At 38.5% G+C, this 13,466-nt stretch overlaps 1 protein-coding gene across 1 annotated transcript in view; it reads right to left on the bottom strand.

Moving 5' to 3' along the window:
• The window catches only part of ODAD2 (outer dynein arm docking complex subunit 2), a 67,738-nt gene that overhangs the window by 15,373 nt on the left and 38,899 nt on the right, over window positions 1–13,466 (bottom strand). The window contains exons 12-14 of the mRNA XM_068146435.1: window positions 12,644–12,758; window positions 3,161–3,349; window positions 2,340–2,561 (exon numbers count right to left, since the gene is read on the bottom strand). Coding sequence (XP_068002536.1) covers window positions 2,340–2,561; window positions 3,161–3,349; window positions 12,644–12,758 — 526 coding nt within the window. The remainder of the gene's footprint in view (window positions 1–2,339; window positions 2,562–3,160; window positions 3,350–12,643; window positions 12,759–13,466) is intronic.

The raw sequence follows: 13,466 nt of genomic DNA, 5'->3' as shown, positions 1-13,466 counted from the left end.
ACGCCTACAGTGTAGCTGTGCGGATCTAAACTTTGAACCTGCACTCCAATTACAGCCAAAGATGATGAGAAAATACTGCCAGTAGAGACTGAAGTGTCTTTATCTCTGAATAAATGTCTAAACCAGGAGAGATGAAAACCAATAAGCAATCTAGTCCTCTTCCTTGACTATTGTTAAGATTTTGGGTGGCTATTTCAGATGGGCATGCCCACAATGTAAACATTTAAAGTCAAGTGTACTCTTCAGTAGACAGTTGGAGGTCTTTTCATTAACAAGTTTGGTCGCTCTAAGGTTTCAGTGGCAGTCAGCTGCAGGTAGACATCTTGATTCATTTGGAACAGTGACATTTTAAGGGAGATTTCCTGCTGTATCCATGAAGAATGTGTACTTCCAGCTGTCTGTGACTTTTTCTATTTCTCTTCCCTCTAATTGTGACAGACTCCAAGTGTGCAGAACATTGACTAGTAGTCCTGTTTACCTTGGCTATCAACTAACAATCCCCTACTGGATTTATTTTCTCCCTTGGTTTGTGGACAGCTATCTCCAGCCTTGAATGCAGGTTGATGTATGTTCCTTAGTCTGGTGTCTAAAACTGTCTCCTGTTTTCTAGTGTCTCACATGTCATTACTGAGTCTTTGAAAATACAAATCTCTTTTCCAGCACAGCCATGAATTTTTAGTTCTGAAAGAGGAACTATTTTCTGGTGTTTGGTGAAAAGAAAGCATTGACTCCTCTGTCACAGGTCATAACCATTGTTTCATTCCCAGTCATAAGAATATTGAGTGTGGAACTGAACATAAAAGAAAACCTCCATAAAATGCTTTTCTTAACTTCCTCCAAAATCACAATATTGGTCTACTCAGACCAATGGCAGCTGACACACACCAGACTGTCCCAACTTGTTTGCCTCATAGCCTTGCTTGAGAAAATGGGAGTGTATTCTGAGTGCTGCTACAAATAAGTGAAAACTTGGAACGCTGATTTTCTCTAAAACCCATGTGCATATACTTGTTGTATTGAGATTAACAAACACTGTTTGCAAAATGTGAAATATTAAATTACCTTCCCTATATATTTTGATTCCTGGTTTCCTGGACAGAAATGTGTGTATACACATTGCACAGTGAATGGTCAGAAATTCTGGTGCTTTGAGAAAGTCTCTGACCAACTGTTCAAGTACTCAGCAACTGTGTCATTCACACAGAGTAAATGTTTCCCTGAAGCATCAGACTTTCTGTGCATATGAACACATGAACATGTGCTGAAGAACACTTGGGATTAAGCATGTATTGCAACCCAGTCAGAACTTCAGCAGATGTGACATTAATCCAACTGGGCATGATTATTGAAACAACAGATATCTAGTAAAAGGATGAAAAAATATCAAAGGAACGCAGACAAATTTTCCAGAAGCAAAAATATGCTTGGTCCTGGAAAGATCTGTACATAACAACTCCTACATAAGTACAAAGTATGCTTTCAGTCAGCTATTCACCAGAGAGGCTAGATGAATGAAAACACCTGGACACTGTCATCACTGCTACACGTGGTGCAAAGATACCCAACTGCACAGACAGTGCTGCAACTTCTGTCTCAACTGTCAAGGGGAGACCAACTAAGCAGACCAGTCAAGATTCAGTACTCTGCAGACTCTCACATTTGAGCAACTAAATCTCCTTCACCCACTCTCCTTTCCATCTGGGAATGCCTCTCTAGCCTTTCTGAAACTCCAGTAATTGATTCTTGAAGGTAATCCCAACAGTGCCAGCACAGAGGTCAAGCTCATAAGCTCTGGCAACACAGAGCAAAAGTACTTGGATTTGTGCATCTGGAGAACCTATCACAGGCCCAACAGAACATATTTTCTCAGGTCTCTTCCAGCCACATATAATCTGTGATTCTCTAAACTTAAACCTTTGTATTATTCTGTCTTTATTTGTTCCCCAGTCCAGTTCCTAGGTGACTTTCAACCATGCTAGACAACTATCCATTAAGGTAACCCAACTTCTTTTGCAAAGGCCACTTGAGCATAACAAATTGCTGATGTGTCATCACTACCAGACTAGGTCACAGACAAGTCAAATACTCTAGAGGTGAATGTCCCAATCATATTTCCATTCCTAATGACCGCATAGTTGTAATTTCTTTAGGACTGAAATACTGTTCCCTAATTCACTACTAAACCAAAGATTTTTTTAGGATAAAGTTCAGAAATCTGAGGTATGCATCAGTATTCAAGAACTATTTCAAATGAAAGCTTCTTCTTTTGACCAAGCCAAACCCCTTCAATAATTTGAATTCCAAATAATAATAATAAAAAAAAAACCCTTTCACCTTACCATCACCACTCCGTTTTCATGCATGGTGACACAGTTGTAGGGATCATCTGAAAGCTGATACAGAGCCTCAGCTGTCGCTCTGTGAACTAATGGATGTTTTGACTTCAGGTAACGTACTAAAGGAGCTACAGCCTTGTTCTCTCTAAAGCTAACTGTGTTGCTCCCCCACAGGCAGCACTGGGAAATGGCCTCTGCTAAGTGACGTCTTAATTTGTCGTTGTTCTGAAGGAGGTAAAAACAAAATAAAGACAACATAACACAACAAACATTTCATAGGAAAGCAGACTTGTCCTCTCAAACATCTTTAAGGCACCCTGATTTGAATCAGTTAACTGCACAACAACTCAAAACTGGAGAGAAGTTTAAGGCATGGAGCTAGTAGTCCCTTATTGTTCTCTTTGTAGGAAGTGTTGTGAATTATTATATCAAATGTGCTTTTAGAGTGAAATTAGATAAGGTTAGTATTAAAATGTAACATATAGCCCCATCACTGAGATTCTCTGGATGGTCCAGATTTATTACTCTCAGCCCTTTGTGCTTTTTCATAGGGCAGCTGCATCTCTCAAAAGCATAAGAGTGAATGTTAAAATGAAGCTCATCTTCCAAAGCAACTTTAGTGCCAGCCACAGCGTGTTTTCATGTCTAATATACATCCCATAGAGGAAGGATTCTACAGCTCTTCCTTGTAGTTACTGCAAAAATCAACTGCTCTTGTCATAACCTTTCAGTTGGGTATAATACAGAGAAATACAAAAAGAAATAATATTGGTATAATACACAAGAAATTCTGATACTTAATAATATGATTAGATGTTACTTACTGTGTTTGTTAGTTTGGACAACAGAGGGACAACTCCATGACCTGTCATAATAGCTACATTTTCTTCATCCTTAGCTAAACTTCCAATGGCTGCACATATGCTTGCTAAGACTTCTTCATTCTTGGATTTTAGTAAATTGACTACCAGTTCCAAGCCACCAACAATGGACCGAACCATTTCCCCAGAATCCTAAATGAGAATCAAAAGGAACATTATTTCAAAATATCCAACCATGACCCCACTTTTCTTGAACACCTCCAGGGATGGTGACACACCACCTCCCTGGGCAGTCTGATTCAATGCCTGACCAGCCTTTCAGTAAAGAAATTTTTCCCAATATCCAACCTAACCCCACCCCAGAACAATTTCAGACCATTTCCTTGCAGCCCATCACCTGATACTAGGGAGAAAGGACAGACCCCTGCCTCATTCCAACCTCCTGTCAAGTAGTTGTAGAGAGCAATGAGGTCTTCCCTCAGCCTCCTCTTCTCCAGACTAAATAATTCCAGTTCCCTCAACTACTCCTCATCAGACCTGTTCTCCAGACCCTTCAGCAGCTTTGCTGCCCTTCTCTAGACACACCCCAGCCCCTCAATGTCCTTCTTGTAGGGAGGGCCCCAAAACTGAACACAGTATTTAAGGTGCAGCCTCTCCAGAGCCAAGTACAGGGGCACAACCTCTCCCATACTACTGCTGGTCACACCATTCCTTATCCAGGCCAGGATGCTGTTTAGCCTTCTTGACCACTGGAACACACTGCTGGCTCATGTTCAGCCAGCTGCCAACCAACATCCCCAGGTCCTTTTCTTCCAGGCAACATTCCAGCCACTCTGCCCCAAGGCTGGAGCATTCATGAGGATGTTGTGACCTAAGTGCAGGACCTGTCACTTGGCTTTGCTAAACTTCACACAAGTGACCTTGGCCCATCCATCCAGCCTGTCCAGATCTCTTTGCAGAGCCTTCCTACCCTCAAGCAGTGCTTCCATGTGCTTACATTTACTTCAACTCCTTAAAGTTTACTAGAGGAGTGTGCATTGCCTTGTGTCTAAATATGGGCTCAACAAATGAGAAAGGCTTCTGTTCAACAGGTGAAATCTATAGTACAGTGTCTAAGGTCTGAAAGGGGCTCTGGCTTACATGAAAATGATTCTGGCTTTTCCACATGGTTCAGATACCTGTGTATGATTTATTCATGCTCTTGAAAGACGCTTAAGGAAGAGATAAGATAATCTGTATCCCATTTTATGTACTCCCTTCCTCCTCCCATTCATATTTTCTTTCCAGGTGATTATAAACCTACTTTTAAAATTTATCTTCTGACAAGCTTATGCTTTCATAGAAAGACTGATTGCCCATTGGAATGGGCTGCCCAGGTGATGGAGTCACCATCACTGGAGGCATTTAGGATGAGACTGGATGGGGTGCTTGGTGCCATGGTTTAGTTGATTAGATAGTGTTAGATGATAGGTTGGACTCGATGATCTCAAAGGTCTTTTCCAACCTGGTCTGGTCTGGTCTGGTCTGGTCTATTCTATTCTATTCCATTCCATTCCATTCTCACCATTTTGTAAATGAGTACAGCCTAATTAAACTGATGGAATAATACATAAACAATCCAGCAGTAAATAAAAGAGTTTCAATAACTGTCTGTGAAATCAGCTAAACACAAGGACAGAACCTTCCACCAGTGATGAAAAGCAGAGGGAAACTGCAGAAACCACATGTCAGGAAAGTTTCCCAAATGTGATCGTGGGTGTAGTCTGGTGGTCTGTGCAACACAAAGAAGAAAGAAAAGGAGCTAGAAATTTTAAGAACAATGAGCAGACAGAAGGATTGAAATGACAGCTTTAAAATCCATTATGTTACCTACAAGATCTCTATTTTTCTTCCCCCTCTTCTCTCCCCCCCCAGTGTAAGGACAAATGCAATCTATTTGGTACCATTTAGCCAAACCACATACTTGCTTTGTAGAGTACATTTCTACTTTAGAAAAGAAAAAAAAGTAAAAAAAAAATCCAAAGATGTGCATTTATCATATATAACTGCCTTTTAAAGAAGATATTCAAAGAATAAATTATATGAAGTTCTGCCTGTGACTGTGGAGGTCTGGATTTAATTGTTCTGATTGTATGTTCTTTGAGTAAACTTGTGTTAATGATCAGATAGTTGTTCATGTTTGTAAAGTCTAAGCAATTTCTGTGACTTCAGTTTCCAAATACTCTCTGGCATTTTCAACTGTACTTATTTAGAAGTAAAAGCATATATGGTGTGCTTGGAATCTTAATTTCCCCACCACCACCACTTTTTGTTTCACATAGTAAACCCCCACAATCTTTACATTCGACCTTCTAAATGAGTCAACACATGGTGCATTTGGTGTGGTTTAATCCAGAGGGTTTGTCATTTCCAGCTATTGGTGTTCATTAAGCTCTCATATTTACCTGTGGCACTTAAAACTTCATTGCAGATATGTAAATGGCATTGTTGCAAAGCCTAGGTAGTTTACTATTGGGTAACAACACGATTTTGATTTATAACTTGAAGTGGAATTGCTCCACTTCCAGCCCCAAACTGCATTTATACTTCGGTATTTACATACTGCAAACTCCAATCTATTCCTATAGCCATTAAATGACATTTACTTTCTTTGGTGTTTCGTATGAGGTTATTCAACAAACTTCAAGTATTCTGAAAAGATTGGAGAACATCTTAGGATACAGCTATACCAAACACAGCTTGAAAGAAAAGAAAAACACATTTAAATGAATTTAGGGAACTTACTAGCCCCCCTCTTACCTGTTGTGACAAAGCCTTATTTCTTGATTGTCCTAACATGACTACTCAGGTCAAGTTAGGCAGAAAAAAAAGATATGGTGATAAAAAAGCCTAAGAAACAGCCTTCATAGATAAAAATACTGATTAAATCACTGATAAGCAATAGCATAGACTTTTTATTGTATACATCTGAGTTGTATGGTGAATGACAGGTTAAATGCTTCTGTTTTAATAATAGTATGTCCTGAACTGAACAAAGAACGAACCCAAATGCCAATGCATTTTAAAAAGCAATAAAAATACTTTTAAAAATAGGAGGGAGGGAAGGAAGAACATTTTACTGTGTTAACAGGAAATACCTTCATTTAAAATCTTCACCACTATTATAACTTCCAATGTAATATTCAGCCTGAGGTGACAGATCTGGGATTGTTAAGCTACATTTTAAGGGGCTGAAGAAGACAATGAGGGAAGAGATAATGGGATTTTTTTCCATGACTTCACACTACTGTGTCTTCTAACTAGTGGGCAGCAACGTTTTTATCTTCAAAGTATAACGAAAACTATGTAAGAATTGGACTCAAAGGGAGGAGTGTGCATTCTCAAGCAGTAAACTCCACCCTGTAGTTGCTGAGGCCAGCAAAATGATTTACTCTTCTTATAAAAGCCTCATCCTGCTACTCTTTAATCACATTTTTTTCATCTTGTTGAAATGCATGACTATTAACAAAATTTAGTTAACTTGCCCTTTTCACTTATTTCTGCAATGGCTTCTGCCAAGAGCAGAAGCCCTGTGAAACAGACCGGCTTTACACACATTTTCTAATTAGGAGCAGAAAGCATTATGGTATTTGCAGAAAAACAGATTTGGGAAAATCACTTGATCTTTGCAGTTCTTATACAAGAAGAACATTTGGGATTTTTGAATGCTCTTGTCATCACATTGAATGATTTTCTTCTTTTTTTTTTGTGTGGTTCTTCTCATGAAGCGACTAAAGTTCATCAGCCTTAACTTGAGACATACAGTTCTTGTAAAGGAACTACTGAATTCTTTTGTAATTGAATTTGTTTCTTATTTCTTCCAAAGTGAATACTGGTTTATTTGAAGGATTTAAAGCTAAACATTGTGTTACAAAACCACATTGTGTTTATCTTTAAAAATACTCCACTTCAAAGATAAAAGTTTCTCCACCAAAACCAAGTAGTATTTCAGTCTTAGAACATCTTAAAAAGCTTAAGGTGTCAAAGCTAATCTGTCAAATTTAATTGCTTTTGCCTGAAAAAGTGATGGCATGGCTGTGCAAATAAACTTGCATTGGCAAAAATCACCTTTAAACTACCTCTTCTTTAATGAGGAAAGCCTGCCCATTTCCATCCCCTATTGCCAGCTGAGTAACTTATCATTCTACTGCAGAACCCCAGTTCAAATTCAAAACAAAAAATTACAACAGACAGATGTCTACGTTACAGCTTTTTGATGAAAAGGGGAAACACACAATTTATATAATGATATTTCTACTCAATTTTCTCATTAAACAATTCAATGGCAGTATTAATCAAATTATATTTAAAGGCTAATTTTATTCCTGTCTCTCCAGCTGTGGAGGATTCCACTGTAGCAGAACAGATGAAGAAACGTCTTGTAAGATGAGAGAGAATCACAGAACATCAGAGGTTGGAAGGGACCTCTAGTGATCATCAGGACCAACGGCTCTGCCAAAGCAGGGTCACCTAGGGAGACTACTTCACATCTCACAAATTTTCTTCTCTATTGGGAAAATGCAGTGTGATGGGAAAACAGCAGCAGACAATCAGTGTGGATTTTCCTGTCCTCTTCACCCTTTCAGGGATTTGATCATCGTGCAGTTAACTGCTTGGCAAATATATTGCAATTGATAATTTCAAGAAACAACTCCTACTAGTACTTTTGTATACTGTTTACCTTACTTCTTAACCTGGTGGACTACACCTACTCTTCCTCCCCGTTCTCACAACTCTCCCTGAAATGCACACCTGGGTAAATGCCCCAACTTTATTTCTTTGTTTGTTTTCTTCCACAGAGGCAGTGAAACTACTAATACCAAAGCCCTTTGAGGCTGCAGTAAAGTCATGGTTTGCTTCAGATTATTTTGAAAAGCATTTTAATAGTGGAAGCCTGAGAAACAGTTAACATTGAATAACTGGAATAACTAAGCATTGTTTCCATTGGGTTTGAACTGAATTCAATCCATGTAAGTGTCTAAGAAAACTTCCTTAACTTATTGATGTTGATGAATTAGTCATCACTAGTATGCAGTTCAATATTGTAAAGATGCAAGACAACAATATTGGACTGTTCTGAGGACAGCCTAGGTAAACAATCAATGCAAACAAATAAACTGGTGCAGCAATTATTGTTAGCATTACTCTTCTATAAATTAGAGTGGTATATGAGAAGGCAATCACCAGTTACAGGCCACTGAGAAGCTGAACAATAAGCATGAAGTATAAATATGTTATAGTTCACTCAAAAGTTCCTGTGCTAGATAAAATGATTGCTTGAAACTTTCTGGTTTATGTCATACAGCAAATGAGACACAATAATCTCTCTGCTCTTTTCTTGCTTTAACACCTATTGAAGTTACATGTGGCACGTGAGAGGGCAAAGACAAGAAAAAATGTCAGGTGGACAATAAGAAAAAACAAAGAAGTGATGAAAGAGAATGAGGATGGAATTTAAAATGTTATAGATTTTAAAAATCCAATTAGCAAGTCTAATTTAAAAGTCCAGTAGCTACATGACAAGCTGTTGACTAGCATGTGTAGCTATTATAAACTAAGTTACAAGGGAAGTTGGTCAAATATTTTCCAGTGGAACAGTATTCCATCTGAAAATCCTAATGGATTGGAACCAAAACCTTCCATAAAAACACAATGACTTCTTGAAAAGTTTTGACAGAAACCAGGCAGAAAGGCAGGCTGAATTACCAGCGTTCCTCTCCATCTTTTCTCTTGTCAGCCAGATGGCTGGTGAGTAACCTGCCAGGCTGCTTGGCTTCTGGTTTTCCCAGAATCCCTGACTTCTTGCCTAATGGGCTGCCAAACAGCTGGAAAGCCAGGTCTCCAGTAGCTCCTAAGCTTTTTTGTCTTCTAATGGTCTGCAAGCTCGTAGGCAAGCTGCCTAGCCTAGAATTTAGGATCCTGAGGCTCCCTAATGAGGAAGGTATAGATTACACTCCTAGTTTCCCTTTTCTTCTCAGCTTTCAGGTTACATGTTTTACAGGAACTGGACTCCCAGGTAGACATTAAAGACCTCAGGACAGTCCTTTCAGGATCTCCAGAGTAACAGGTCTATAGGAGGCTCAAACAACAAATACAGTTTCTTCATTAAGCTTCTAGGCAGCCTGTATCAAGAATAATTGGATAGGCTGGTTCTTCATGTAGCCTGGCAGCCAGCTATGGATTCACCAAGCCAGGTCTGGCTTCTTGGGCTTCCCAAATCTCCAGGGACACTAACATTCCTATTCTAATGTTTGCATCCCAAACCCTACTAAATATGAGGACAGAAAACAACCTCTATAACTTTTTCTTTTCACTCTGTGAGGAAATAGGTGTCTTCATTGAAACTCACGCTGGCAGTGTTCCTCTTATGGGCACAATGCCTTTGGATGAATTTTACAATGGCCCAAGTAACATTTCTGTAGAGTTTCTTCAAATATTTTTGGGGCCTGATGTAAATTGGAAGAACATCATAAATGCTGTTTTTCAAAGAAGCATCATAAGCAAATATTACCATTCCAACATCAACAGGTTTGAGTAGACTTTTCTTTGCCATTTTTCATAATCATTTGTGTTTCTTGGACAGTGCACTTACACTTTGTCATTACCAATGTGCCTGCAGTAGTAGCTTTTCCCTCTGGAAGCAAGGAACTAATTAATATGAATCTGCTTCTATTAAAATAATTCCTTTGGATAAGTTACATTATTCTCTCTTTAGGTCTAATATTTTAAAGAAATGTAGGAATTGATTTATTCAGAATAATGAGATCTTTGTTTAAGACTCACAAGCAGCACTCACAGGTGCAGTGCAGATTTTCTCAGGGGAGTTCTCCCGCTTCCAGCCTACCTGCAACATCTTCACTCTCCAAGAAATTCTTAAGGCTAAATTTTTTAGAATTAATGTTGGCATACATTAGTGATGTCTGATACCAAACTACTATTGTGGCTCTCAGAGTTGTAACCTTTTAGATACTGCAGTGTATGGTTTATATCCTTAGCCTTAGATCTGTCACGGACTAAATATCAGTGACCTGTACCATACTGCTGTAACAAACATTATCACTTAATTGTATCTTATTGATGCAGCTTTATTACATGGGAAGTACTCTGAACCAGCTACCATAATGTAACTGTCAACATGGATAACGGGATTACAAGAACTTGGATTCTGCTCCTTTTGCAGTTAACTTCCTGTCAAACAGCAGGGAAACTAAACACCTAAACAACTTGAGAATCCAAGTCTAGGCCTTTTGTGAATCTTATCCCCCTAATGGTAAAACAGAAATAGTAGACTTTCCAATCTTAAACATTCTTTAAGATTGCAAAGAGAGTGTAAGTGCAAGAGAGATACACATGCTCTTACAAACTATGACAATAACAGCTTTGTCCATATCACAGATTAACTTCTAAGATTTCATAAATATCATGGAAAATAACTTTTAAGTTGGATGTAGAGAAAATGTCTGTGCAGAAAATTGGATGATGCACTACAGGGTTATAAAAATTCACTTCTGATACCTCTAAAAATTCTATTTCACCTACGAACCTTCACATTAAGAAGACAATCACTACAGCTTCCACGAGAGAAGACAAACAGAAAATGAACCCAGGTCCCAAGCTCACAGCTGTTTGAAAAATGGTTTGTAGTCCCAAGTACAGGCTTGGAAAAGGCAGAATGAACATAATCCTTTTGAAGTCAAATACTTTTTACTGCTTTTGAGGCAAGCACTGCATAAGCCAAACCGGGGTTGGAAGGTGGTGTAAATTGTCAAATATTATTAACTTTGAATAGACCCCCCCAAATTTTGTTTAGATAGAAATAGTTACTGCACTTCCACAGCATGGCTATAATCACTGCTTTATACATATTTCTCTCCATTCAGCGTCACAGGAAAGGGTATTATTGGTAAGTTTGTTTCAGTGTGCCACTCTGCCTCCCTCTCACTCAAAGAACTCTTTGTGGGGTCACAGATTAGCATTTGGGCAGGCAGCCAAAAGAGATGAAAGGAGGATAGCTACACTAAGGATGTACATAGTTTACACTCATCTATTACCCGGGGTGGGGGGAGGGGGGAAACCCATGAAAAAAAAGATCCATGTAGTCTATAATTTCAGTAGCTGTCCTCTATCTCCTCCGTTTCTGAGAAAGTGCTTTCAGTGGAAGCTCCAGCATTGTACAGCTCTACTCTAGTGCTACCAGTCACAGAGTCCTGCGCCTCAATACTGAGATAAAAGTGATAACTTTATGTTCAGTTACAGCAATGTCGTTCAAGAGAGAGGCAGCTATACGTTGACTGAGGGGACAGGTATACTCCCCACCATTAGGTAACACTTTCTGATACTGTAGTGCACATTAACAAAAAAAGAAAAAACTGTTAAAAAAAATATATGTGGAAAGGTAATTCAGAATAACCAGCAGGCCTTAAAAACAGCAGGCAAAGTGCCCTTGTAGAAACCATTCTGGAGAAACAGAAAATACTGAAATTGCAATAACCAAGGCCAAATGTTCTCACAATACTGTCACCCATCTGTCTGTGTCTGCATCCGTCTATACAAAGATGTAGTGCTCAGTTTCAAACAAGAAACGCTACCTGCGAAGGATGCTAGGAGTATCTTGTGCTTTGAAGGAATTTGTGTTCTTTACATTGTCAGCATCTCAAATAAATATCCCTCTGTATATCATTTGTGTGTAGAGAGAAGATGCAAAAATTGTACTAAGTATGGAGGAAAATTACAAACAGGAGACACTACAGTACAATGATTAAGGATAAAATTCCACTTGGCATTCTAGGAAACTTTCAATGGGAAACAAAGCCTTCCCCATTTATTTTGCCACAGGTTAGTGGTAGGAATTCATTGAAGATGACTTCCAGCTTATAACCGCTATTTTATCTCTACGTGGAAACTGACATGAAATAAATGAATAGCTCAGTATTCTGTGTACAACTGACCTGCACAACAACCACTATTCACAACTGGCACTTTTCGTTGGCAGTCTGAGCAGAAAATCTCAGGATTACATTGGCACTGAGTCTGAAATATGCTCTGAAACCAAATGATGGTCTCTTGGGAACATAGCTGAAGTACCTCATAGAGGAGAATGACTACAACTATCTGTGCTATTCATAGCCTGCAAGTAGAAGTTTTCTGTTTTCTGCATTGTCAGATTTTCAGCATGCTTTATTTGGGAGCAGTAAGTTTACGTCCTGGTAAGTTATTAAAATATATTTTCCAAATACTGTAAGCATTGTAAAGGCAAAACAGAATGCTATAATGAGGGCTAGATGGAGGACTAATCACTTTTGAGATGTGAACACATAATTTTTTAAAGCAGTTAACCGGATGAAATAAAGAGAGTGTAAGTAGCAAACAGCAAACTATTGCTTGAGGTGATATATAAAAATTATATATGAATATGCATACAACAGAGCTATTTAAATACTTTCTTACCTTAGCATTTTCAATACAAGGACAAAGAGCCCAAGCTGCACTTGCTTGGACATCTGGATCAGGATTTTTCAGCAACGACCATAACAAACAAACTCCATCTAGCTTGTCAATTATCCTATTGCAGGAGCAGAAAGGAAAAAAAGCATAAGTAATTATGGAACAGTCCATGTTACATTTCAAATTACATTAGTTTGTTTGGAGCAGTACTTTCAGAGGTATTGGTAGGATGTTCTTGAACACACTGTTTTGCTTTATGGAAGTGCTTGTTTGTTGTTAGCTAATTGCCATCAACATATTCAGCAAACATTGCTGACTGTAGCAGATGGCTGTGAAACAAATAATGTAAAGGCAGAATACATTTTCTAAGCAAATCTCACTAATATTGTTTCCTTTTTTTTTTCAGCACTGTCACACCAAATTCTTCCAGAAGATAAAGTCAACTATACTATAACCAGAACTCACATAAACGTGCAAACAAGCGTGTGACTTTTTAACGATCTGCATGCAAAGTGAATTCTGAATTCAAGCATACTGACTTCTTTCATACAGTAACAAATACTTTCCAAAACAAATATTTATGCCCAAAACTATGTACTTAACTTTTTATTCAGTCTATGCTTAATGTATTTACCTTACTCTATGGCATATTTTAACATACTATGTTGCTAATCTAGCATTAGAAATTAAAATGGTCACACCACAGTGCATCCTTTGTTGGGCATGAATAACGTGCAACTTGTTTCCCATGTGCTCCTTTCCAACAAGGCTAATACTGAGCACTATGTTATAATTACTTAAACACAGTGTAATCAGAGTATCTTCA

This window comes from Melanerpes formicivorus, unplaced genomic scaffold (assembly GCF_026170545.1).
Source record: "Melanerpes formicivorus ecotype bairdi unplaced genomic scaffold, bMelFor1.0.p_v2 SCAF_13, whole genome shotgun sequence".
Lineage (NCBI taxonomy): Eukaryota > Metazoa > Chordata > Aves > Piciformes > Picidae > Melanerpes > Melanerpes formicivorus.
The sequence above is the reverse complement of the archived record's forward strand: the minus strand, read 5'-3'. Positions and strand labels throughout refer to the sequence as shown.